General features: G+C 36.7%; 1 protein-coding gene across 1 annotated transcript; it reads right to left on the reverse strand.

The window, feature by feature from the left end:
* Window positions 1-429: 429 nt before the first annotated feature.
* Window positions 430-27,382, reverse strand: STOML3 (stomatin like 3). Its single transcript, XM_007495372.3, has 7 exons — window positions 27,143-27,382; window positions 12,409-12,512; window positions 12,250-12,322; window positions 8,992-9,074; window positions 4,828-5,031; window positions 3,119-3,253; window positions 430-1,100 (listed from the first exon to the last, which is right to left on the reverse strand). The coding sequence occupies exons 1-7, from the start codon at window positions 27,192-27,194 to the stop codon at window positions 876-878; spliced, it is 876 nt and encodes a 291-aa protein (XP_007495434.1). The 5' UTR covers window positions 27,195-27,382; the 3' UTR covers window positions 430-875.
* Window positions 27,383-27,436: the final 54 nt, after the last annotated feature.

The following is a 27,436-nucleotide window of genomic DNA, read 5'->3' on the forward strand; positions in this document are numbered from 1 at the left end:
TGACCAAGAGTGCAACCTTCAAAGGGAAATTAGGTCAATGTCCTTCTCCAGGAAGAGTATCAGAGAAATAGGGCCTAGATTCTCCCCCTGAATCTACAACAGCAAACCAGAGCCTAAGGTTACCAGAGAACATTGCCTGGAGTGTAGTAGGTACTCATAAATCCTAGTTTATTCACTGACAAGTGAGATCCAAGAACAGGAAAAAATATGTCAAAATCCTTCCAGTCCTGAGGAGGGCATCATAGTCCAAACTGTTTCATTTTTGTCTTTTTATTCCTAGCATCTAACAAAGTGCTTGGAACACACCCTAAATAAAGACTTGTTGATTGATTAAGGAGGAAACTTCTGTGGCTACAACTTTTCCTTCATTCTCCCTCCCCCAATTCCAGTGGTCACACCAGAGCAAGAAAGGAGAGCCATTTAAGGAAATAGCTTAATATTTATTGTTATTATTATTCAAAGATGCTTAGCATACAACTAATTTGGAATTATAAAGAAGTGATCTGGTAGAAATATAGCATTCATATCATTTTATAAATTACCTGAACTATCTACTGTACCTGAAGGGATAAAAGGTCTTAATGAAAAGGTGAGCCTCAGCTGTTCTAAAAATGACTAGCCAAAATTCAGGGAGAACCCAATTACCCCATTGGAATAAAAACACTACAAGTTCCTTATTGGTTTTGCTACTCCCCCCCCCCATCCCTTTTTAAAGTGTTCTATAGTCTAGACAATGTTTTGTTGTTGTATCTATGCCAGCTATGGAATTGCATATTACTTACTTTGAGTTTTCATGGATTCTAACTGTTCATCTGCCTGTTTCTTCACTACAACAGATTGGGCCTTTCTGAGAAATGGGTTAAGTCAGGGGACTGTCATTGTAGCTCTACTTTTTTCTTGTGATTATTAGGGCTGATGGTACCTATGCCTTCTAGGATATTCATGGGCAGAGGGAAGACAATGGTGGAATTCTTTTCTGTGGCCACAGTAGCTAAAGTTTGCAGATAGCGGAGCTGAAGAGCTACAGGAGATTCAGACAGTACCATGGACGCTGACTTCAGTGATTTAGAAGCATTCATCTCTCCTTCTGCTGCCAGTACCTAGAGTAACAAGGGAACAAAAGATCACATTCACCACTATGAATCTCAATTAAATATCAGCAGTTCCCACAGGCCATTTGGGAATCATCACTGCTCCATCTTTGGTATTATTTTACAAAGGGATGACTAGAAGTTGCAGTCATCATCTATTCTAGAGAATCTTTTCTTCATCTTATTGCAGACATTACAAGATCTAATTCAAGTTCTGATAACTCTTATTCATGAAGAGCAATGGATGCTTCTGATTCTGGGAGAGAACTATTCTTTTCCTGGAAAGGTGGGGTGAGGGAGAGGGAAGAGGTAGAGACAGATCTCAAGGCAGACCCTGGGTTATGGTCGGTGGGTCCAGGGTAATTGTGACCAGGGCTTCCTAATACAGACACAAAGCTAGGATAACAGCTAGCAGGTCCCTTGGTAGGAAGAGTCCTGAACTATGGCATCAAGTCCTGGATGGACTGGTGGCTAGGAGAGAACCTGAGTCATAACTCATGACTCTTGTAGGATCTACAATGAAGAGTCCTGGTAAGGGTAGAGAGTAGGTCCTAGGAGACATGTCTATAGTTTGGTAGGTAAGGTCTAGTTGGGAGTCTAAGTGACCTTCAGTCACAGTTTATGAATCCTGCAGTAGAATGTAAGTTTCTTGGCAGTAGAAATTGTTTTTCATTTTATCTTCATGTTCCTAGTTCCCAGTCCAGCATCTACACATAGTAGGTAGGTGATTGAATTAGATTATATAATAACAGTGAATGAAAATATCTCAGTGGGGTTTAAATAGCACTTGGAACACCATGGTCCTCTCTTATTCCTTGACTTTCTTCTCTTCATCCCTATTATCTTTTTTAATAAAATTAGATTTTATTTCTTTTTTATAGGAAATGAATCTCTAGATAGGGGAGTAGAAGGGATATAGTTGGAAATGATGGTGATATGAAAGCAGACATAAAACAAACCAAGAATTGTTTGGGAGTTTGACCACTCTTTTCACTCATCATTGCTATTGCTCTTAAACATTTTTCTACTTTTGATGTCCAAATTCAATGCTTTGTAATATCTGAGGCTGAGCTAATTATATATCCAGATGTGTGGCAAGGAAAGATTATAGAAAAGTTTATTTCATAACAAAACCATTGAAAGAGTTATAGGAAGGAAAATTCTCATCTCTATTAATTCCTCAGAATACAGGGAACACCCCATTTAAAAATCAAAGTTGTTATAGGTTAGGATTACTGGTAGAACTGGAAAGTCTTGAGTTCACTCCCTATTTTCAGCCATACCAGCTTAGACATAAAGAACTATATTAGCTCCAATTTTCTCCTTAGGTAGATTGATCTGGAACCCAGCTGAGGTCTTTTGAGCAAAGAAGACATAAAGTCAGTTCTAAGACATTAGCAATGGGCACTTGAGACTCTTGTGAACCCCTTTCTTCAATGATTTTAACCTCATTTGGAAGTTTTGACTTGCTTTTATCTTTCTCTGAAAGGCCTTTTAACTGCCCTGAAAACTGCTTTTGCCTGGAAAGTATAAGAATATATATTTATTAAATGCATTATTTATTTGAACCTCAAGTGGCCAATTGTATCAGATATAGAACTACTCTCTGAACAAAGGCAGAATACTGGATATTCCCAAGAAACTACTTGGGGTCAGAGCTCTGATTAGGAATTAGTTTTAACCTTATTCTTAATTTCCTCTTATGCTCTCTAGGTAGCACTTCTTTACATAGTAGAAAGTCTTATTTTCCCTAAGTCCAGAGGAAAAATTCTTAAGAACTTTATTAAGAATAAAAAAAATCCTTTAAGGTTTGCAAAACAATTTACATATCATCATTTTATCCTCACAATAACCCTGAGGTTGGTTCTATTACTATCCCCATTTCACAGATGATAAAACTGAGATGGAGTTAAGTGACTTGCCTAATGCCACACAATCAAATAGCAGGAATATTTCTCACCACTTTGGCTCATTTTCCCCATGATCCTCAGATTGGAAACTGACTCCTAAAAATGAACAGCTCTTACCTTGGCTCTAGCCTCTCTAGTGGCCTCAGCTTCTGCTGCCATGGACCTTTGTAACTGCAAAGGAATCCGGACATCTTTAATCTCCACTCTGGCCACCTGAATGCCCCACAGCTCGGTAGCATCATCAAGTATTGTCTATTTCCAAAATAAGAGAAAGTACAATACCATTCAGAAGACAGGCCATTCCTGTACTCTAAATTTATAAGACTCATTCCACTCTTTTTTTTTCTCCTTTGTTATTTACTCCCTTTCTTCACTTTTTAGGCAGTTCCATGGCTACTTTACTGGATTTAGCTTGGTTTATTACTAAAAAAGATTACAAGAAGATAGAAATCTAGACTGATTCCTGGATGGATTAATCTAATCAAAATTGCTTCTGCTAGATAATGCTCCACATCCAGATGTGAATAGTTTTCAGTAAGCAAGCCAGAGAGATCAGGCCATAAGGCAAGTATTTCTGAGAGTGGAAGCTCTCTGCTCCCTAATGCTCTCTTTTCCTCACCCATCCCAAACTTTCCTAACCTCTTACAATTGGGCAAAATACTTAGTTTACTTCACAAGCAAATCTCCATACTAGCTTAAGCCTAAAATAACTCAATTCTTTACCTCAAGGTTCTTCAGAAAGATAATAAACTAATATTTATATGGTACTTTAAGTTTTTCAAAGCACTTTAAGTGTAGAGGGTTTCCTCAAAGCCTTAGCTTCAAGAAGTTTCAAGCTCTTATTATCCTCATTTTACAGAAGATGAAGCTAAGGGTGAGATTAAGTCATTTGCCCAAGGTCACACAACTAGTAAACATTTGAGGCAAGATTCAAATGCAGATCTTTGTGACTCTAAAAATGACATTCTATCCACTATGCCACCTCACTTCCTCTTAGATAATCCTTAATTTATAATGGCAAAATGAAATAAATAAGACAATAAGGTCTGAAAAATCACTGGGGCTCACTGTCACCATTTTTTCTTCAATATACTTTATGATTGTGAAAAGGGGAGAAAATACTCCAGAATGAAACCTATGTCCTTGAAAGCCATTGCTCTTATTTGTGGAAAGAGGGACAGATATATAGATAGATATACAGACATACCAACAGATAGATAGATAGGTAGATAGATAGATAGATAGACAGACAGACAGGCAGATATATTATAGATAGACATAGATAGATAGATCAATAGACAGGCAGACAAAAAGATAGATAGATAGATAGATAGATAGATAGATAGATAGATAGATAGATAGATAGATAGATAGATAGATAGATCGTTATAGACAGACTGATAGGCAATCATATAGATAGATGGATGAATGGATAGATAGATAGATAGATAGATAGATAGAGCGTTATAGACAGACTGATAGACAGACAATCTGAATGGATAGATAGATAGATAGATAATCAGACAGACAGATAGACAGATAATCATACAGATAGATAGATAGATAGATAGATAGATAGATAGATAGATCATTATAGACAGAGACAATCAGAGAGATAGACAGAGAAGCAGACAGATAGACAATCATACAGATAGATAGATCGTTATAGACATACTGACAGGCAGAGATATAGATACATAGACAGACAGACAGTCATATGGATGGATAGATAGATAGATAGATAGATAGATAGATAGATAGATAGATAGATAGATAAAGACTCCTCCAAGCATGAAATGCAAATTGTTAATATTGTGTGCATTTACCTGAATGTTATGAGCAATAACTTCTCTGCCAGATAAGATTTGGGACAAAGTTTGTGTCCCTAAGACATTCCTCAAAGTGGTCTGGGCCAGTAGGAAGGTGGCTTGGTGAACATCAGTGACATTAGCCACAGCGGAAACAGCACTGTGGATTCGGTAATAGACCACTCCATCCACTTGTGTAGTTACAGAGTCTCTAGTGAGGATCTGAAGGAAAGATACAAAGAAACAGCAAATGGTTCTGGGTCTGTGTTCCTATAACAGCTGTTGTGGCGTGGTTAGAGAGTCTGTATTTCAAGTTTCCAAATGTGCTGAAGCTTTTCTATCCCTGCTCTTCTCCCTTAGTATTCCATACCCTGGTCATCACTTTTAACATGGAAGAGAAAAACTGAAATCTGTGTACCCGGGTGTATTTTTTAATAGAATTTTAGAGCCGGAAGGGATCTAAGAGGTCATAGATCTATTCTAACTTCTTCATTTAAATAATGCAGAGAGATTAACTGAAGTTCATACAGCTAGCCAAAGCTCAGACAACCAGGATTCTAGCCTAATGTTCATGCTAATACACACACACACACACACACACACACACACACACACACACACACACACGGTCTAGAGTTGGAGAATTTTTTGTATGGGGGCCATTTCTCCATCTAGTATCCCATTCGGATTCAGAACAATTATCAGAAGCTATAATAGCCTTATTTAACTTTTGTAGATCCATTCAGAGGTAGAAAACAAGTTTCCCTGATTCCAGCATTTAATACTTGATGATGTTCCATTCAAGGAGTAGTTTTGCAGCATCCAAATGTGGATGCATTTGAAGGTGGTTGCTTTTTGTAGCCACTAGATGACACTAGAGACCATGCTGTATTTTTTGGCTAACAGAAAGGCTTAAACTATGGCACTCCCCAGAGAGAGATTACATTGATTTGGACTGAATTGACCTCTTCTTTTTGGCATTTTGTAGATAAGATTCCCCAGTGTATGACACCAGGGAAGAAACTGAAAAAGGTATCTCATAAAAGTAGAGAGCTTTCCAGAAAGAGATGAGAATTATTCCGATTTGGGAAGACAGGGTTGTTTGTTTTATTTTATTTTAAGTTGTTTTTGTTTGGGGGAGTGAGGAGTCCATTCCATACTTGGGAGCAGCTATAACAAAGGGGGCATCCTGGCCTGCCTTGCAGTAGCCTTCTGTTGACCTTATTTTCCTGTGAACCTACATGAGCTTGTCTGGGTTCAGATGAGTTAATTAGTTAATTAGTTATAGCTAAATTCATTAAAAATGTCTTGAATTCGTTTTTATAAGAAAAAAAAATGACTGAAACTGCTCATTTGCTTGTTTACTACTTAAAGAAAGACATTCTCTACATTTGAAAAAAAAGGCAACATAAAATCAGAAGCCTTCCTAAGGGGAAAAAAAAAAAGACTACTATTACTGTTATTATTGCTTATATAAAGGTTAGGGGAAAGCTTTAAAGTTTTCTTTCAGAGACAACTTTATATCTGCATTTTTATCCAATTTCTTTCATAGAGAGTATTAAGCCAGAAATTGGATTTTAGTGGGGAGGTTTTCCTATTTACCAAATAGAACATTAGCATTTTGAATGGCAAATATACACCGAAATTTCACCCTTTAACATTTGATATTCTTAAATTGTCTATAATGTGATTGATGTAGGTACTCCTTCTACGATTCAGATGGCTACCTGGCTAAGATTTATAAGCTGATTTTCATAGATTAAATTTTTAAATTTATTTTTTATTTATATATTTATATTAGATTAACATTTTTAAAAATCATCATTCATCAACCAATCAGGTAATGAGACTGAAAGTATCCTGGCTGGTTTCGAGAGCACATATATATTGATTCTGAAGCCTCTCTAGATGGATAAGCCCTTCCAAAACTTGTACTCTCTTGGCATAGCATGGGAAAATTTAAACTAATATAATCATGGGTATCATTAAAGGAGATGGATCCATAACTTGCAGGAATAAGAAGTTGCTAAACCCCACTGTTTTATACCCTACAGTGGTGAGTTCTGGCCTGAGTGCAAGGTTTCAAAACGATATTGATTAAAAAGAAGAAGGATACTGACGACCTGGAGAATATTCAAAGGAGGGAAACTAGACTGGTAAATGGCCTTGAGTCCATGTCAGAATCAAATTAAGGAACTGTCTATGTTTAGATTGATGAAAAGAAGGCTTGGAATGCAAGTAAGGAGGGACTGATAGATGTCTTCAAATATTTAAAGGACTCTATCATGTAAAAAAAAAAAAGAATTAGACTTGTTTTGTTATATCCAAGAGGAACTAGGAAAAATGGGTGGAAGTTACCAAAGTCAACATGGGCTAGAAATCAGGGAAAAAAATTCTGGAATAGACAGCCTCCAATAAGAGCTGGTTCCTCTCTCTGGAAGTCTTGAACCTAAGAATGGACAACTATGTATCAGGGAAGCCTATGAGGTCTCTTCTAGGCACAGAGCAATTATCCAATAACTCTTTGTTACAGTGGAGGTTACTTTCATGCATAGGTTGGACTATATTACTACTGTGCTCACTTTCAACTCTCAAATTCTATGAATTTGTGACCCCACAATCACCTCTATGGAGCAGTCTTCAGAATGGGACTTCAAGCAAACTCCACCCAGCCAATATTAACTCACATTTCAATGACACTTTGAGGTCCACAAAGTGGGTTTTTAATCCAACAATCAGGTGAAGTATTATCATCCCTATTTGGCATATAGGGAGATAAGTTCAGAGTGGCAATGATTACTTGCCATGGAAGTGTAAAAAGCAGCAGAGTAGAAATGGGCTCCAGACTTAGAACTTTCCTTAATTAGCTCTGTGACTTTGAATGAGTCACTTCATTTCCCTGGTCATTCATTTTCTTGCAAAATGAAAAAAATGAATTAGATGATCCTTTCCAGCTCTAAAATATTATGATTCTATGAAAAAATATTTGTTTGAGTTAGGTTTTTTTAATGTTTTTATCTCATATTTTAGAAATTTTAATTATGGATTGACTCCTAATTTGAATAAATTATTTTATATTCCTCCAATTTCATATTAGTATAATGAATGAGAAAAGAAACAACCTTGCTTAAAACCATTTTATTTTTTGTCTCCTTTCTTTGACTAGATTCCCAACATCTGCACATTCCTATATGCTCTTGATTCTTTTGTTCTACTCTTTACCTTGCTGAATCTTTACAAAAAAGATCCTAGGACCCTGAACACAAGAGCTTTGGGAATATCAGTGCCTCGTCACCCCAACTCAGCTTCCAGCTCCATAGATTCTGTTGCCATCCTTGTGAAAAGGTAACTTACCTTTCTCACTACCACCAACTGCTGAGCAACTGCCAACAGCAGACAAGTAAGTCCAACAAAGTCTTGGAAATAGTAATACTCTCTCTGACCACTGGTCGGGCTGCTACCAGTTTTAGGTATCATCCTAGGAAATAGTTTCTATAGAGATATTGCCTGGAAATTCCTACAACTGGTGCAATTTGTGACAGCTATTGACATTGACAACCTAGAAAAGAAACCTTTTTGTTGCCAAAGTGCTCAGCACCATCAAATAGTTAATCAGAAATCTATTATTTTATCAGTGGAAATAATATTAAAGATCATAAATTATCACTTTCTTTGCTGCTATACACTGAGAATAATTGGATCTTTCCACCTGACTCACCGCTGAGACTTTCTATATGTATTGTATCCTTTATCAGAATGTGTGTTTCTTGAGAGCAGGGATTGCCTTACTTTTCCATATGTAATTATTTAATTTAATTACATAATACATAATGCATAATGCCCAGCCCTTAGCACAATGTATTACACATAGTGAGCACTAAATGAATAATTTTTTTCTTTCATTCAAAAGGACAGGCAGGATCTTTTGAAATTCACAGGAGTCATGAAAGCCATGTGTTAAAAGCCATGAAACTCCTATGTTAAAGAAGTAATAATGGGTAGAGGTCATGTTGCATTTATTATCCTGTGATACTCAAGCAAACTTAAAAAGGCAATGCAGTGGTCCAAGGCTTTATGAAAGTAAAGTTGCCCAATTGAGTTGAGTAAGGCTACTTGAGATTTCCATATACTTTAAGAGTTTGGGTTTGCATTTCTAATAAATTGATCATGAATTATTGGTACCTCTTGTGGGGGAATGTTGCAGGTCACAGTTCGGAGATCGACTTTGACATAAACATCTACACATGGTAGTATCAGGATAAGACCTACCAAAAAGAAGGCATATTTTTAATGTTTTTCTTGAATAGTCAAAAATACATAACACAACAACAATAAATTCCTTGAGGTTAAATTAGTACTCCAAAAACTCATCTGACCTTTTCATATCTGCCATTGGTTTTGAGTTTCTGCTTTCTAAAAAATCAGGACAATTTTAATAAAATGTGTCTGAGGAAAGAGATCATTATAGATCCATATGAAAGGCATATCACCTAGTATTGAACATCATAGGCTTCTCCATGTGGAACTCCTCAATTATCTCTATATTATAATTCAAAAGAAAAATGTAACTCTGGGAATCTTCCTTATATTCCACATTCCTCTAAATCCCCAATGTATTACAGAATTGATAGATCTTCCACAGCTGTCTTCTAATTCAGTTCTACTGAAGGGGAAGTGATATTTTTAGTTTCTCTGTGTCACTAAAGTATTTGGTAAAAAGAAGTAAAATAAGATGCTAGGATAATAATAGTTTCCATCTGCATAGTGTTTTAAGAATTACAAAGCACTTTCCTCACAAATCACTGTAAGTATATACAAAGCAACAATTTTGGGACTGGCAGGAATGCAGGTAAAATATTGCTAGTTTTACTCTGACCTTCCAGGCTGGGCAAGTGAATCTCCTGTTATATTTTGTCTGACACTAGAAGGCAATAAGGGAAAAAGTGATAATTAAAAGGAATTTTCTCTCCAAACCTAAGAAGCAATTTCATTCAATAAACAGGAGTTCCTTGAATAAGAATAGGTAGTAAAAAAAAGAAAGATATGATCTATCTAAGGGCTTCTGCTGGCTTTTGTTGGCTAGCTGGATATGGCTGTGGGTCTGACTCACAAAAAATAAAAGATGAAATGGTTACTAAGGCAGTAGATAAAAGAGCTTGACTGAGGGAATTGCTGAACTATGGAGGGTATTATCAAAATGACAAAAAAATTCACCATTTTACATATCAGCTAATTAAAACTCAAGGGGGTTAAAGCAACTTGCTCACTGTTACACAATTAATAAGTTGGACTATAACTAGAATTTTCTGCACCTGAAGCAAGTGGCAATGATAGAGTGTAACTGCAATACATATGGTAGGAAGAAAAAAACATACACATTAAAATACCATGAAGTTTTTAATTGGTGAAAAGAGAGGAAGCCTACCATAGAATGAAGTTGTTGCTACCATCATGATACTGGGAATCCCCTGAATACCAAGCTCTAGTACCCTGCTCATTGATAGTTATGGCTCAGCTAGTAAGAACCAGAATTTGAACCAGTCTTCTGACTCCAGTGCTTTTTTTTTCTTTTAAAAAATCTTATCTTCTGTCATAGAATCAATATTGATTCCAAGGCAGAAGGTTGGTAAGGGCTAAGCAATTGGAGTTAATTGACTTTCTCAGGGTCACACAGCTAAGAAATGTCTGAGGCCAGATTTAAACCCAGGACTTCCCAACTCTATGCCTAACTCTCAATCCACTGAGCCACCTATCTGCCTCTTTAAGGCTTTTTCTACCACACTATTGTGCCCCCTCACTCCTATACCCCTCCATGCTATGGTGCCCCATGTGAGGCTTTCACAGAGTTGCTAAACTGATGATTTAATGCATTCCTGCCATTAATTAATTATTCATTTGGAGGGAGAATATTGAGAGCAAATGCATTTAAAAAATTAGTGTTGACACTTTGAATGCACCTATCAATTCTCATTCATCATATAGAGTTATAGAAGCAAAAGACTGGCTTTTGATTCTGAGAACCATGCAAGAGGCTATTAATCCCATAGAGGAAAAAACTACTAGGAGTCCTTCTTTCTCCCCCAAATCCTGATCTTTCAACCTTTGTTGTGACTTGATTGGAGGATCACTGCCTTATGGTGACTTTCCCTACTGATGATAGGTAACAGATGAGATACAAAGTGATGGTTAGCTTCAATTAGCAAAAGTGAGGAGTCTTTTCATTAACAGTTTGGATGACTTCCCACTGGTCCTTATGGCATTCTGAGGTAACTCATTAGAGACGAGTATGACGAGTATACCTGGGACATTTAGTACATGAAAACCCAGGGGAAACAGGTTTATTTGTAAAGGATGGCTTATTTTTCCTCCAAATCAAACTACATGTAACTATTATATTGTCCTCAGATCAAGCTTTATTTTATTTCCCAGACTTAGTTTGTCCAAGTTAGAATGGTTCTGTTGCCCTAGTCTAAAGTGATTAATTGCTACATATACTTTTTTTAATAGTCCCATTTCCTCTCTTTTGTCATGGTCAGAAACCCATTCTCTAAGCCTTTAGCCCAGCCATTCTGAACCTTTTTTACATGATAGATCCTTTGTTAATCTGATGAAGATGTTGGGCCTCTTTTCAGAATATTTTTAAATGAATAAAAAAACAAAATTTCAAAGGAAACCAAAATATATTGAAATATAGTTATCAAAGAGAATTTTAAACACAAAAATGAGTACACGAACCCTAGGTTAAGAACCCTTGTGGGTTTTTAAAAATGTATTTATAGAAAAGGGAAGGGGTATCCAAATTATACTTCTTTTCTCTGATGATTCTGGTGTTAATCTGACCTGACCATCCTCTTACTAAATTCCCACATATAAAAGTATTCTCCATTTGTTACCAAACAGTTCTTTAGATCTCATCTATATGGCCACAGTATTTCATTGGGATTTTTAATACTATATTTTTCCCTAGACATCTGGCCTCTTGAGAAAATGCCCTAAGACCGGTGTTTCAATGGAGCTATAACTAAGGCAAGGCCAACATCCTAGGGAGCCTGAAGGATGGATTAACCCCTCCCTGGGCACATATAACCACACATAACCACAACAGACTATCTCATCTCCTCCTTAACACAGAGACACAGAGACACAAACAGACACAGAGACAGACAGACAGACAGACACCCCCACACACACACACACACACTTTCAAATCAAATTAGCCCTGAGGACTAGGATTCATTCTTAGAGCCCTGATTACTTGATATCTTTCTTCATTGACACTCATTATTTGTTTTGTCCTATGAGAAGGAGGATACCTCTCAAAGTATCTCCTTTCCCTTTTCAAAAAATAAAGTCTAGATAATATCTCTAGGAAGTCCTACCTTAGAGCAGTATTACCCAAATTGCTAACAAAGTTTAAATGCAGAATACATTACTTCTTACCTGGTCCTTTTGCTTTTTTTGCTTGGATCCTTCCAAGTCGGAATACAACAGCCCGTTCATATTCCTTAACAACCTAAGAGAATAGTAGAGTGGGTTAAGCCTTAATGTGGTCATTCAGTAGCTTTTAGGAATAATCTCTATTATTTTCCCAGGTATTACCTTTAGGCACATCCATATGGAGAAGGGAAAAGTGATGATCATCAACAGGAAGGAAAGGAAAACCAGAAACCAGCCACAAGCTCCAATGGTTTTACTCTGGGCACCTGTTGAATGAGTACAAAGAGGCAGGTCACCACTATTTTCCATTAATGAGCTTTGACATCTTTACTGGCTGCCATCCAGTTGTGAATGGATGGATTCACCAAATTCTGCTGAAGTAGCATGTTTAGTCTAACCAAAATCTGAAGTTCATGTTCAGGTAGGGCTTTATTGTTTATTAATGTACTTTTCTTGAGTAAAATTTCTCATGTTTTCTCTTACATAAACTGATGGGTGGCATTGCACCCAATTTGATTTGATTTAATTTTTTTAAAGCTTTACCTTTCATCTGATTATCAATTCAGTGCATTAGTTCCAAGGCAGAAGAGTGAGCAGTAAGAGGTAGGCAGTGAGGGTTAAGTGACTTGCCCAGAGTTGCGGAGCTATAAAGTATCTGAGCCAAATCTGTTTGAACATAGGACCTCCTGTCTCTAAATCACTGAGCCGCCCAGCTGCCCCCAATTCAATTTAATTTTTAAAACACTTATTAGTATCTGCTATGCCAGAGCCTGTGGGAGAAAGGTTGAGGAAAGAAAAAGAAAGGAAGAAAGGAAGAAAGAAAGAAAGAAAGAAAGAAAGAAAGAAAGAAAGAAAGAAAGAAAGAAAGAAAGAAAGAAAGAAAGGAAGAAAGGAAGAAAGGAAGAAAGGAAGAAAGGAAGAAAGGAAGAAAGGAAGAAAGGAAGAAAGGAAGAAAGAAAGAAAGAAAGAAAGAAAGAAAGAAAGAAAGAAAGAAAGAAAGAAAGAAAGAAAGAAAGAAAGAAAGAAAGAAAGAAAGAAAGAAAGAAAGAAAGAAAGAAAGAAAGGGAAAGAGAGAAAATGCCTTCAGAAACTTACTTTCAAACAGAGGGATTGGGGTGGGCGGAAGGGGATGATATGTGTCTAGATTAGTACAAAGAAATTTGAAGAGAGTATCTGAATATAGACTACACTTATACAATGAAAGATCTCAGAAAAAATGTATAAGTACATACAGAAAAAGTAAACAGCTTAAAGGTCACATTCAGATGTGATACAAGACAGATTTATGTGGTCAGAATGTAACCTCTCTATAGTATCCCCATTTTACAGATGAGAAGGCTGAGGTTCAGAGAATTTAAAGTGGTGTGACTGAGATCATAAAAGTAACAGTGACAGAATCAGAATTCCAGTTTCTAAGTCAATGGCCCTCCACACTTTTTTAAGCAGGGAGAGGGGGGGAGAGACAGACAGACAGACAGACAGACAAACAGACAGACAGACAGACAGACAGACAGAGACAGAGACAGAGAGAAAGAGACCTTCTTTTGTACTAACTCATAGGAAGTACGTTATTCTCATTTCTTGGCTTCCAACTCTACTACCAAATTATTCTGTATTACTACATTAAATGACCTTTTCTTTGTACTCATTCTCCTTAGTAGATGAATATAAATGATGAAAACAGGGGAGGGATCTGTTGCTAACTTATAAGCTCTTTCAGAACAAGGACTATTATTTATTAATAAACTTTGTTTCTCAATATCTAACACAATAAGCTATATATAGTGAGTGCAAAATACATGTTTACTATGTATTGTTTATGTGTTAAATATTTACTCTATGGTTTATTAGATATTTACTATGTATTTAGATGTATGCATTACTGTTTAATATAACACTCCATAAAAATAGTATTTACTGTATGCCTTATATCAGTAATATTGCACTTAAGCCTGAACTTGGGCTCTCTCATAGAGAAAATCCATATTAACACATTAGAGCTAGTTTTCCCTACAGTATATTTCATTTATACAGTAGGCATCTACTGAGAAAAGCCAAGGCAATTCCTCTTCCCCACTCCCTGCATAGAACAGACGGGAAGTATAAGAGCTCAAGTGAGCTTCCAGCTGGAAGTGTCTCATGGGAAAGGACAGGTGCCCCATGCATGTAGCCAAAGCCATTCCCAAGAGTGTTAGATCCAGGACTGTGCAGGCTAGAGGCACAGAGATATGCCTGGATGCTAAGGCAAAGATGTGAGCCTCACCAAGAGATTTACTTCTGCCATTGAAGATCAATAGACCTATCAAAGGCTGAGGAAAAACACAATCTGTAGTACACTGGGTTGCAATTCCTTTTAGCTATTTATTATTTATTTTATATATATATATATATATATACATATATATATATATGTATATACTATATACATATAGTGAAAACTAATTCACACACTAACTTCTCTGGGACTAGGAACTCAACCTCTAGGGAGGTAAACAGAGTTCACTGGGGGAAATTTCCCCAATTTCTTTACTAAGGACTCAGATACAGACATTCCTTACTCTTAAATAAACCCGTTCTATTTTTAATGCCTTTGTCAGCCTGGCTGCTTACAAAGGAACTAAAGGTCCTTTGAGAGATATGCGGCAGCTTCTGATATTTCCAGGGAAGACATTCTATTCAAGAATAAAACAGTGAATGCAGGAGATCTTGTGACCTGGTTAAAATACAGTATCCCCAAAGTCTTAGAACAGTTTTAAACTTTTAATAACAGAAAACTGCATTAAGGTTTCTAAGGTCCCCTATATACTAATGAATTAACAGCTTCATCAAAAATAGCACACGGGATGGGGATTCGCTAGTGAAATACAGTGGTAGCATAGAAAGAATGAGGTTAGCAATATGTCAGGTGGCTTTCATTTGGGGACAAAGAAAGCTGATATAGAGAATACCAAATACTTGATATCGATGTGGCTCAGTAAATCATGAGTAGAATGTTCAGTCAGGAAAAAAAAATGTTTTAGATGTGGAGATCACAGAACACAGCAGTTCCAATGGTAAAAATGGATTGTATATGACCTTTGTGATGAAAAAGGGCAGATCTTTTCAAACTGCCTATGGCCGTGTCATAATTTTTACTTCAGCACCGCTGGTCCCTTTTCAAGAAGAAGCCCACAAAATCAAAAGAAAGAAGAATACCCAGAGATTCTAACAGCTGTCCAAATTAATGGAGGGAATTCTCCAGGGAAGAGAACATACCAGAAAAGACTTCAGGGAAAGACTGGGGACCAGGGAGGGGAGAAAAGAGATGAGTCCAGATAAAGAAGTTACATTTCAAGTAGCAGTAAGGGAGAAAAAGGAAGGAAAACAGTTAGGGACCTACAAAAGATGCAGTAAGCAAACATTAAGGGGTAAAGAAGGAAGAAGTGAGATGAGACAGCTTTGTCTTGAGATTCCACAAGAGTCAAAGGGCAGAAGAAAGGAAGATCAAAAAGGAGGAAAGAGAGCATTCTAAAAGACTAATGGTAGAAAAGACCATTGAGAATGGGAAGCCCATTGTAGATGGATCTCAAGATCTCTAAGGTAGAAGAGATAAAGAATCTGAAATATAAAACAAGTAGAACAAGAGAAATGAAAGTTCAAATGAAATCTTGACATATTACTTCCTACTACAAGTAGGAAGCAAGAGTTTAAAATTATTGTAACAAGGATTGGTACATGCACAGAAGGCCTTTGATGACACCTCACCACATGAAGAGGCTGGGGACAGAACTTCTGGGAGAGTTGTGATGATGTGTAATAGAAGTGCCTTGGAGAAGCTTTTGGAGCATATTTAGATAATTTGTAACTGGTGCCAATTTGCTAACCATGTAGTTAGAACTGGGAGTGCCTTTAAAAGGACTAGTGATTAGAGTAAAAGTCTATGTTGGCTTGTACCCCAAGGAACAAGGAAACTTGGGACTCAGCCCAGGGTTAGCTGAGAGGAGGACTCATCTGGGAGCATTGGCTGAATCAATGCTGGAACTGATGCTAGAGACTGAGCTAACTCTGATCTGACTCTTTCTAGAAAGCAAGATGGAAAAGAGGAGAGTGTTCCCCTAAAATGATGAGGAGAAATATCTGTGCCTTTATTCTTGAAATAAATATTTAGAAATGAAAAGAAAAAAAGAGGAAAGAAAAGGGTAAGGAAGGGAAGAAGGACAAGGGAAGAGAGGAAAGGAGAAGAGGCAATGAGAGTGGAGGAGAGAGAGGAGGAGAGAAAGGAGAGGAAAGGAAAGGAGAGGAGAAGAGAAGAGAAAGGAGAGGAAAGGAGAAAGAAGAGGAGTGGAGAGGAGAGAAAAATCCAATAAATACTTGGTCTCTAAATGCATCACAGCAAAGTACTATGGATTAAGATAGTCAAGGTTCCTGGGAAATGAAGTATAGGCAAACTATATTTACAAGGAAAAAGTTTGTGAGATCACATTAAAAGGAAGGAAGAAAGAAAAAGAAATAGAATCAAGGTCTTATAGATAAATAATCCAGGATCAAAAATGCAGAAACTTATAAATGTATTAAAAAATTGAGAACTGGCCAGAAGAAAAAGTTAAGTAAGCATAAGAAATGCATATAAAATACATGTAAGCTCTGCAAAGTCTCATAATCCCATAGATGGAGTAAATATTCCCTTCTGCATAAAGCCGTTCCTGGTTCTTCTCATAGCTAGCACCACCTCTCTGTACTGCCCATTACTTTGTATTTTATATATATATAGTAACAGTTAAAATTAGTTTCTCTGCTAAAAGTATTATATTTTTAGAGGTTTATTAAAGATTAAGAAATAAAGAAAATACAAAATAAGAAAGCACATGCCTAGACACAGAGGCCATTCACAACCACTTATTCTACATCTTGCCTGCTAGCCCCTTGTGTTTGGAAGCAGAAGCAGAAGCAGAGAGAGGGCCAAAGTAGGTGGAGAGTCAGTTTAAATACAAATTGTGTTCTTGCACTCAGGTGAGGACTCAGGGAGATTATAAGGCATTCTGGGAACTACAAAGGACTTCTGGGAATTGAAGTCTGGGGTTCAAATCTCCATTTTACAATATGAATGTATATGTCTCCTCCCATGGAATACAGCTTCTTGAAAACAGGAATTGCTTAATTTCTGTCTTTATATACCTACCCAGGGACTAGCACCTAGTAGGGACTTTAAAAAAAGTTTGTTCAATGATTAATTAATGGGAAGATGAGCTTCCTAATTTCTTCTTAGAAGAATTTACTAGACTATCACTCAACTCTCCCATGTCCCTTGGTCTCTTGGAGGGAGAACCATTGGAAGGGACTTCAGAGTTCATCTAGTCCAATCCCCTCATTTTACAGATGAGGAAACTGAGGCTCAGAAAACAGAACCCAGATCTTATGACTTCAAAATCATTGGTCTTTCTATTATACTACATTTCTTCTCTTGAGCAAATAATTTTACCTCATTGGTAAAATGAGGAATTTTGGATTAGAAGATCTGTAAGAGTCCTTCCTCTGTAAGTGCTATGACACCTATATCTATGATGGCTTCTAGAGTCAATTAGATTGACTCTAGGATAGGGGCCAAACCCTGGACTTTTCTGAGTCACTAGTTTCCCTCTCTACTACACATGCAATTTTTTTTTAACCTGGGGAACACACACAAACACACACACACACACACACACAAGAAAACAAACAAAAAAGCAGCCTTGACCTTTCAGAGGAATCCCAAGGTACTACCAACCTTGTGCGTCATCAATCACCAAGCAGAGAGCTCAGCTTCGTTAGACGCTAAACTTATTGCAGAGTGAATAAGGGAAAACACGCTTCATCATCCAAGATTTACACCTGAGCATTAAAATTACCTAGGCTGTCCCTGTTAGGAGAATTGGTGATGCCTATGCTTGTCATTAGCAGCAGGCTTAAGTGAGAAGCTGTTGGGCTCTGCTCCAGAGTCAGCCAGGGCAGAAAGCATTGGGATCAGCTCTGGACCCAGGCGGGGGTACGACTGCTTCCTGCATGAGAGAAAGCCTTCCTGTTCTAGCAATTTTGAGTCCTGACTTTCTTACTTTGTGATAAAAATCAGTGAGCAAAGAGATAGAGAGAGATAATTTATAATAATATGTATTTATTTATACTAATATAATAATAATCTGGAGGAAATACAAACTAACTTTGCCATTATCCCAGTTCTCAACCTTCCTTTCTTTCATTATTTCATAGATGTAAATTACATAAGGATTCTCAAAGTACCAAGTTTACTAAGTAGTCAGCTCCAGATCAGGCTTGTCTATTTCTCACTAACCTTAGCATTACTTTTAGTAGATCCTGATATTTGGCCGGGGGGAGGTTGCTGAATTTGAAGGCAGTTAAATCTGAATTTACATCCTGCATTGGACACTGACTAGTTGTATGACCCTGGGTACCTCACTTCAGTTTTCTCAGCCTCTTGTTTTTTCAGCCCAAAACAAGAGATAATAAATATTACTTATCTCAAAGGAATTGTTGGGAGGATCAACTATGCTAACTCATGTAAAATGCCTTTCAAAAATTAGTGTTCTATAAGTGTTGTCTAAGTAATGTGTGGCTATTGTCGTTGTTATCCTGACTTCACATTTTCTCAGACTCCTCACCTAATGCTCTTTTATTACCTACCATTCCTCACTAGCTTCAGCCCAGCACGGTCAGCTGTGATTATAGATTTAGAACTGGAAAAGGCTGCAGAAGTCATCATAGAATCATAAAAGTAATTGAAGATACCCTAAAGGTCATCTAATAAAAGAACTTTATTTTATTTAGGAGAGATGGAGCTCAGGCTGATGAACTGACTTGTCCATGGTTGCAAAGAGAATACGTAGTATAACTGGAATTCAAACTTCATCTTATGGCTCCAAATTCTACTTTCCTAAATCTCTCACCAATACTCAAAGTCATATTGCCTCCCAAACCCTGAATTTTTATATTTCACTCTCGGAGCAATTTCTTATTCGCACATATCTTATTAACTCATCTTAAACATTTTCTTCCAGTGACGTCCAGTCTTCATTCATCTCCTTCCTATTATCCTAATCTCCCCTAACGTTGCTTGCTCTGTTGTCTTGGCACTGTAATCAGCCTCTGTGATGACTTGCTAGCCACCATCTAGATTTCTTTATCCTTTAGACATTCGAGTCTTCCTTGCTTTTAAATCTTCAACCCTGATTTAACTATGCTATCCAACTTCTGGGGAAAAGTCTCAGAATCAAACTATTATCATTAATCATTATGAAATAGCAGTAAAGAAAATACAATGTGACCTTGGGCCACTCAGTTTCCTCATCTATAAAATGGGGATAATAATAGCACTTATCTCCCAGGATTATTGTAAAGATCAAATAAGATAATATTTTAAAAGTGCCCTACAAACCTTAAAGTGCTACATAAATCCTAGCTATTAATAATAGTGATGATAATAATAATGGACATTTTATATCACTTAATATGGGTCAGGTACTATGATTGATAATTATGATCACAGCAATCCTGAGAGGTAGGTGATATTATTCCCACTTTGCAGTTGACAAACTGAAGCAAAGAGAGGTATAAGTGATTTGTCCACATAGCTGTCTGAGATAGAATTGGAACTTCCTGACTCCAAGCCCAGACCTTTCCTACATATGAAAACTACAACAAAAACAAAAGACAAACGAAAAGTCCCTTAGTTATTACTCAGCAGGTACTGTTTTCCCCAGCAATCATTTTATTCTATTCTTACTCCAGCATGGAATAGAAGAGAGTGAACTCACATTGCAATTGGGAATTCTTGACTAGCTATGGAACACCAGACCTCCCCAAGTCTCTGTTTCCCCACATAAATGAAAAGGTTGGACTTAATTGCTTTTAAGGGCCCTTTTGGTTCAAAACCGATGATTCTATGATCTTATCTTATTCTTCACTTTGGCCAATTTTCCTGAATTCTTGATTAGGACAGCGACTGGACTTGGCACAAAAAGAAATACTAGAGAAAGAAATCTCTTCTACCAATGCTTGTCAGCTCTTCCTCTGGAATATCTAGTCTTGGAAATCAGCCAAGAGCACTAAGCAGTATACATACACACATGAGTATATATATACACATACACATATAAATCCAAATATTGCTAAACACATATGCATGGTTTCTACATATATGTATATATATACATACCCAATCACATATATACATGTCTATATAGCCTATATATTTATTTATATTTTATACACCCCCAATTTTTTTAAATACTTGCCTGTGGCAAAGAAGAAAAATAAGATGGAGCTGAATAGATTAGGAGATACATGGGCTTGTCCATACATACACATATACATACTCATTTATATATACATATGTCTAAGTAGCCTATCATAGATTTATTTCTATTGTTATATATTCCATAAGATTTATTTCTATTGTTATATATTCCATATAGATAAAGAAAGAAAATATTGAATGTATTTTTTAATTTTTAAAAAACATTTACTTATAGCAAAGGAGAAAAATAAGATGGAGCTGAATAGATTAGGAGATATATGGGCTTGTCCATACACATACACATACATGTGTGTATATATGTATACATATATACTCATTTATATATATATATATGTCTAGGTAGTCTATTATATATTTATTTCTGTTATATATTCCATATAGATAAAGAAAGAAAAGATTGAATGTTTAATATTTAAAAAAAAACATTTGCCTGTAGCAAAGGAGAAAAATAAGATGGAGCCCAATGAATTAGGACATATATTGTATGTGCATATATGCATGTATACATATATGTGTGTGAATATGTATCTATATATAATACAGAGAGATATTTAAAACTCATTCCCTGTTTTTTACCAACTCCTTTCCTCATCCTTTTGTAATCTGGCTTCTATTCCTGCCACTCTACAGAAACAGCTCTCTAAAAGGTTTCTGATCCCATTCTAATGGTCAGATATAAAGTCCTTTTCTTGATGTTCCTCGTGCCTGACTTCTCTCCAATATCTGATGCTGCTAGCAATAAATGTTCTCCTAGAAAGTCTCCCCAGTTCTCCCTCTCCAACAATTCCAGAGTCTCCTTCCCCAGCCCTCTGAAGTGATAAAACAGGAGCCCTCTTTTCTCTCTGGACTTTCTGTCTTGGCTCTCCTTCCTCTCTTTAAATGGTCCTGGAGCTTCTTAAATCGTTCTAGGTCTTCTAATTCAATTTGTGCAATTCAGTTCTGTAGATGGCCTCTTCTAAACACCTAGCATACTCTAATTGACATTAAAATTATGGGGTGTAGATCTTATTCTCTTACTAAATCACAAGCTCTTTGAGGACAAGAACTATGTTGTTTGTCATCTTTTTATGACCAGTCCTAAGCACAGTGCCTTGTACTTGCATCAAAAGGTAGGAAATACTTCTTTGTTGAGTTGAATTGTGTAATGACTGCTTATTTGTATGTGTGTGTGTGTGTGTGTGTGTGTGTGTGTGTGTGTGTGTGTGTGTGTGTGTGTGTGTCTTACTTCAGTGTCTAGGTTATAATTCCTCGAGAGCATGAATTGTCTTCATCATCTTTTTTGTAGTTGTTACTTAATAATGGTTGTAGAGACATGAATTATTCTACCGGGGGTGGGGGGGGCGGGATCTGTTAAATGTATCCTGAGATGACCAAAAGAAAAAGGGCATCAGACATCTCTGGTTTGGTTATTACGTCATAATCAATATCCAGTTATTGGCTATCAGAAACCAAATTTTCCATAAGTGCAGATCTGAGTTAGGCTTTCATCTACTGGATTAACTCCAGTGTCCCCCTAATGCCTCTTGAATAAAATGTAAGCTCCTTTGTTTGGTATTTCTTTTTTAAATCCTTGACCTTCCATCTTAGAATTAATATGGTTCCAAAGCAGAAGAGTAGTGAGGGCTAGGCAATTGGGGTTAAGTGACTTGCCCAGGATCACACAGCTAAGAAGTATCTAAGGTCAGATTTGAACCCAGAACCTCCCATTTCCTGGCCTGGCTCTCTATCCACTGAGTCACCTAGCTGTCCCCTCTGTCTGGCTTTTAAAACCCTTTGCTACCTGGCCCTAACTTGTCTTTCCAGTTTAATTATTCATTTCTTCCCTTACGATGCTCCATAGCCCTACTACTCTGGGCTTTTCTGTGTTCCTCACATATGACACTTCAGACCCATGTCTTTTCACTGGCTGTCCCCTTTTTCTGGAATACACTTATGCTTCATTTCTTAATAAATGTTTGTTGATTGATTGATAGATAGATAGTGTGCTGGTGTAAGACATTGATTTATACCCACGATGAGAAAGTCCCATAATATGGATTTTGGAGCTCAGATTACATTGAAATATCTTATTTGGAGCATGTGACTGAAGGATTTGACTAGTGCTTAATGCTAGGCAAAGAAAGACATTTTTCCAGCTTGTCAGGATAGATGGAACATTGGGCTTGGAGTCAGAAAAGCTCCCATTTGAATCCTGCCTCTGACAGTAGCTGGGTGAGCTTGCACAAGTCACATATGTCAGTTTCTCTATCTGTAAATAGGAATAATAAGAGTTTGTTGTATGGTTAAGTGGCAATTAGGTGGCAAAGGGTATAGAGCACTGGACATGGAAGACCCAAGCTCAAATCTTAACTCACATATTTATTAGCTATGTGAACCCAGGCAAGCCACTTAGCTGCTGTCTTCCTCTGTTTTCCTAATCTACAAAATGGGAATAACAAAAGAAACTACCTCCCAGGTTGTGAGGCTCAGATGAAATAATTATGAAAAATGCTATATAAATATTATCTTTTACTAGCATTATCTTCCTAGCCTAAAAGTTCATTCTTTGTTGTTGGTCCTAAGTATATGGACATCTCTCTTGGGCTACCTCGCTACATTCACAGTTATATAATTGATTTGATATGGGTTTACCCTGAAACAGTTCAGATTCCAACCCTCCACCTCCTGCCACATGAAGTTTCTATTTTTATTTTCCCATAAATCCACAACAGGAAACCCTCCCAGTGTGCTAGGGGTCTTCCTTTTCTTCTTTCAACATCATAGAGGTACTGATGTATGCATTTTGTCCTTCGGTTGTCTGCCATTTTTGCTAAGTGACCAGTCCAACTCCTTTTGTAGGCATATGGGATATGGAAGCTCATTTACCTAATAATGGGAAAATATATATGGAAACTCCTAGAGAGTTTCCTCTCTATTTTTTATTCGCCAAGAAGTTCAGAGTCATACCTTGTATGCAGTGGATATTTCCTAAGTTTTAGTTCCATTAAATGGATTTTAAAAATCTAGAACTGAAATTGTAAGGTCACAGTTTGAAAGTTAGAAGGAACCTCAGAAACAATTCAGGCTTCTCACTGCAAAGAAGAAATTGAGATTCAGGAAAGCAAACTGGCTTAAGGTCACACAGAAAGTAATCCTGGAGGGGAAGGTAGGACAGAACAAGGTAAAACCTAAAGCAATAAAGCTGTCCTTATGAAGTAGCAAGGATCTGGGAAATTTCAGGAAGGACTTTTTGGCATGCGACTTATTTTCAAAATAAAACACCTAAGTTTGTTCACCTTACTACTTTGGAGGAACTTATAGGCAATGAGGGTCAAAGAAAAGTATCTATTTCTTTCAGTTTGCAAATTGATTTATAGCTGAAACAAATAGTAACTGAGACTTAGTGCTCTCAAATAACAAAGATTAACTTGAATATTCCTTCCTGGTTAATGTAGCCAGAAAGTAGCAGCCCCATGAGTAGAACCAAGAGGGGATTATATACAGCCACAGATTGAATACTTGAAGAATAACTTGTGAATATCACCTCCAGAGAATCAACTGAAAGACAGAAACACGAAAGACATAATCTAAATATGCATGTTTACTAGATGATACTGTCTATGATGCAGGAGTGGAGAGAGGAGCCTGATAATAAATTATATTAATAAAAAAAAAAAGAAAAAAGAAAGTAGCAGCCTGTAGATTAGAAAAAAAAAGAAAAGAAAAAATAATCAACAACCATACGAAAAACAGATTTCCACCTTCATGAAGCTGAGAAAATAGACCCAACTATCCTGATGGATGAAAAACTATCCCTATGTAAGAGGTAGAATACCAAGGAGTTATAATTCTTGGTGATTTCATTCATGATGGATGAATGAATAAACAAATGCTCACAAAAGAATCCTGAATGTCTCTACCAATCAGATGTTAGCCAGCTATAATGGAAATGAATGTTAACAGTTTTCAGAGCCTTGTGTGACTTAACTATAAGTCCTCTCCTTCCTTTACCTGCCCCCTTATTTCAGGTTTTGTCTAGAGATAAAAGAGATTATTAAAGAGAAGAAAAATGTTAGGTTAACACATTCTACAAACAGAGTGCCTACCAGGAAGAAGGAAGTAGACTTGGTCTCAGGGATACAAAGAAAGATGTTAGATGGCCCCTTCTCTTATAGAATTTAGAGATTTAGTTCTTTAGTATTTGTAAATTTTCCTTTAAATTTCCCTCAAATTGGCATATGGATACCTATTCTCTTTGTATCTTCAAACAGCTCTGAAGGTATCAAGAAACCACTTAAGATGATAATATTTCACATTTGGAAGAAAAAAAGGTACAAATAGGAAGTTACAGGGAACAAGGAGGATCCATAGATAAAATATCATGATATATTAATCATTTGGTCCAACCTCCTCTTGTCTATTTGTTTGTTTGTTTATAGATGAGAAAACTGGGGCCCAGGGAACTTAATTTAAAAAATACTTATTAAGCATTTATTATATGAAGACACTATGATAAGCACTAGAGATACAAAAGCAAACAAAAAATAGTCCCAACTTGTCTAAGGTTGTGTAAATACTCAATAACAGAAATTCAAACTCAAGGCTTTTGATTCCAAATTCAGGATTATTTTATTTTTGTTAACCATGATTTCCTCTAAATTTTGGTATCAAGATACATCTTTAGCATCCTTACTTGACATATGAGAAGACAAAAATCTGCATTATTGTGGCCTCTCTCTCATCATCCAGACACCCTGCCCCTGTCTTTTTACTCGAGCACCTTTCCTGGGAAATTGCAAGCACAGTGAGAGATATGACCACCTTACTGGCCATCTGTGTCGCTTTGTACCACATATACGGTACTTTTCAGAGGTACTCCTAGTGGAAATGAATCTTAATAATTTTCACAACCAAGACTGGTAAAGATATCCTGAAACAGATCAGAATTCTATTATCCAAGTTGTGATCTTGTGTTTTCTTAAAAAAGAAAGTTCAAGAACTGTGTCAAACCTTGTCAAGCTAGAATTAGTCAATCAATTAGTCAGTCAAATGCACTTTCTAGAACAGTCAGCTCAAAGCTGACTCCACAGCCTGCCACAGTTCTATGGCACCTCTGGCATTGCCAGCAGGAAGAGGAAGGGTAAATGTAATCAGGACCAGATGCTTATCTCCTGTTAAAAATTTTTGTTGGGTTGGGAAATGTCAGAAACTCACATGAATAACTCATACAGTAAAATAATACGTTAGATTCCTATAGAACCACAAGACTAAAGAGGATATTCTTCATAACAACCTGGTGAAATCAATAGTACAAGTTTTATAATCTTCATTTCCCAAATAAGAAAACAAATGCCTATCAATAGCATTATTAGCCAGGTCAAAGGGCTTTTTGTGTATAAATACAAACTGCTTTCCAAAATAGTTGAAATAGATTACCACCAATGTGCCTCTTTTCCTCCAACATGCATTATTTCCTTTTTTTGTCAATTTTGATAATCGGATGGGTGTGATGTGGAACCTCAGATTCTTTCATTTGTATTCCTCTAATTAGTAATGATTTGAAGCATTTTATATGGCTATCCATATCCTGAGTTGCTTCCCTTAGGAACTTCCTGTTTTCTTAAACTATTTAAGTGGGGAAGGCTCTTATTCTTATAAATTGGAATCAGTTCCCTCTATGGAAACGAAAATCTTTAAGAGAAAAAGTTGTTTCAAAGAGTTTTTATCCCTTTGCTCTCTTCTTTATACTAAACATATCAATGATTAAGGAAGGATGGAAGGAAGTGTGACTGGAAATGTCAGATAATTTTTCATTTATGTGCAAAGGTGTAATAAATAATCCTCAGGAGAACTGCTTTTCTAACCCAAATAAGCTTCCCAGAGGATACAGTTTTTCTCTTAGAATCTGTTTATGTGATGTGCATTGTTTTTTTCAGTTTTTAATTTGGATTCATTCTCAACATTCAATATATAGCAATCACAAGGAGATTGAGTATTCTCTATCATTTTCTCCTTTTAAATGTCTTGAATTGGGGGATAGAAGGGTAGCTCAGTGGATTGAGAGGCAGGTCCAGAGATTAGAGGTCCTGGGTTCAAATTTGGATTCAGACACTTCTCAGCTGTGTGGCCCTGAGCAAGCCACTTAACCCCCATTGCCTAGCCCTTACCGCTCTTCTGCCTTGGAACCAATACATAGTACTGATTCCAAGACAAAAGGTAAGGGTCTTTAAAAAAACAAACAGACAAATAAATAAATAAATGTCTTGAATTATTATTCCATTTTTCTTTCACCCATTATATAATCAGATGTCTAGTCTATCAAAGATGGCAGAAAGTCACTACCTAATTCTTCCACAAAATTAATATAAAATTTAATATTTTTATACAAATTTTAAAAATACAGCAAGCCACAAACTTTCCTTATCTAATCTAATCCGCCTCCTGCCCTCTAAATAAGAGAAAGTCCAGGCTTCTCTACTTACTAAATTACATGCCAAGATCATATTATATTCAGTCACTAAAGAGATCATAAATTTAGAGAAGATTATTCTTTTCACTATATCACATTGCTTTTTTGTAATGTTTACTTTACCTATTCCAAAATATAATAAGGAAACGAAAGGAACCTACCAACTAAAGTCTCTTTATCCTGCTTTTCAGGGGAGGACACCCTGGAATCCATCACATCCTCAGGAAAGTCTTTATCACGGAATAGTTATGGAGGTATCACTTATCAGAAAGCATATGAAATGTGACTGCAAGACTGTAAGAAGAGGAAGAAGAATGAGTACATGAGAGATGTTTCTTCTCATGCAGGAACACACCTCAAGGGGTTAGTTACCCAGGTGAAGGGAATCTGTTTCCATAAACAAAAAACCCAGATACCCTCTGTTGCTTGAGTCTGCCTTCAACAGAAAGAAGACT

The sequence above is a fragment of the Monodelphis domestica genome, chromosome 4 (genome assembly GCF_027887165.1).
Source record: "Monodelphis domestica isolate mMonDom1 chromosome 4, mMonDom1.pri, whole genome shotgun sequence".
Classification (NCBI taxonomy): domain Eukaryota; kingdom Metazoa; phylum Chordata; class Mammalia; order Didelphimorphia; family Didelphidae; genus Monodelphis; species Monodelphis domestica.

Excerpts from the sequence above, each read along its gene's own strand:
- STOML3 (XM_007495372.3), bottom strand. The coding sequence starts at position 27,194 with ATGGATTCCAGGGTGTCCTCCCCTGAAAAGCAGGATAAAGAGACTTTA. Across the intron at positions 12,323-12,408 it reads CCATATGGATGTGCCTAAAG|GTTGTTAAGGAATATGAACG; the intron begins GTAATACCTGGG and ends CTATTCTCTTAG. Across the intron at positions 9,075-12,249 it reads AAAAAAAGCAAAAGGACCAG|GTCTTATCCTGATACTACCA; the intron begins GTAAGAAGTAAT and ends TCTTTTTGGTAG.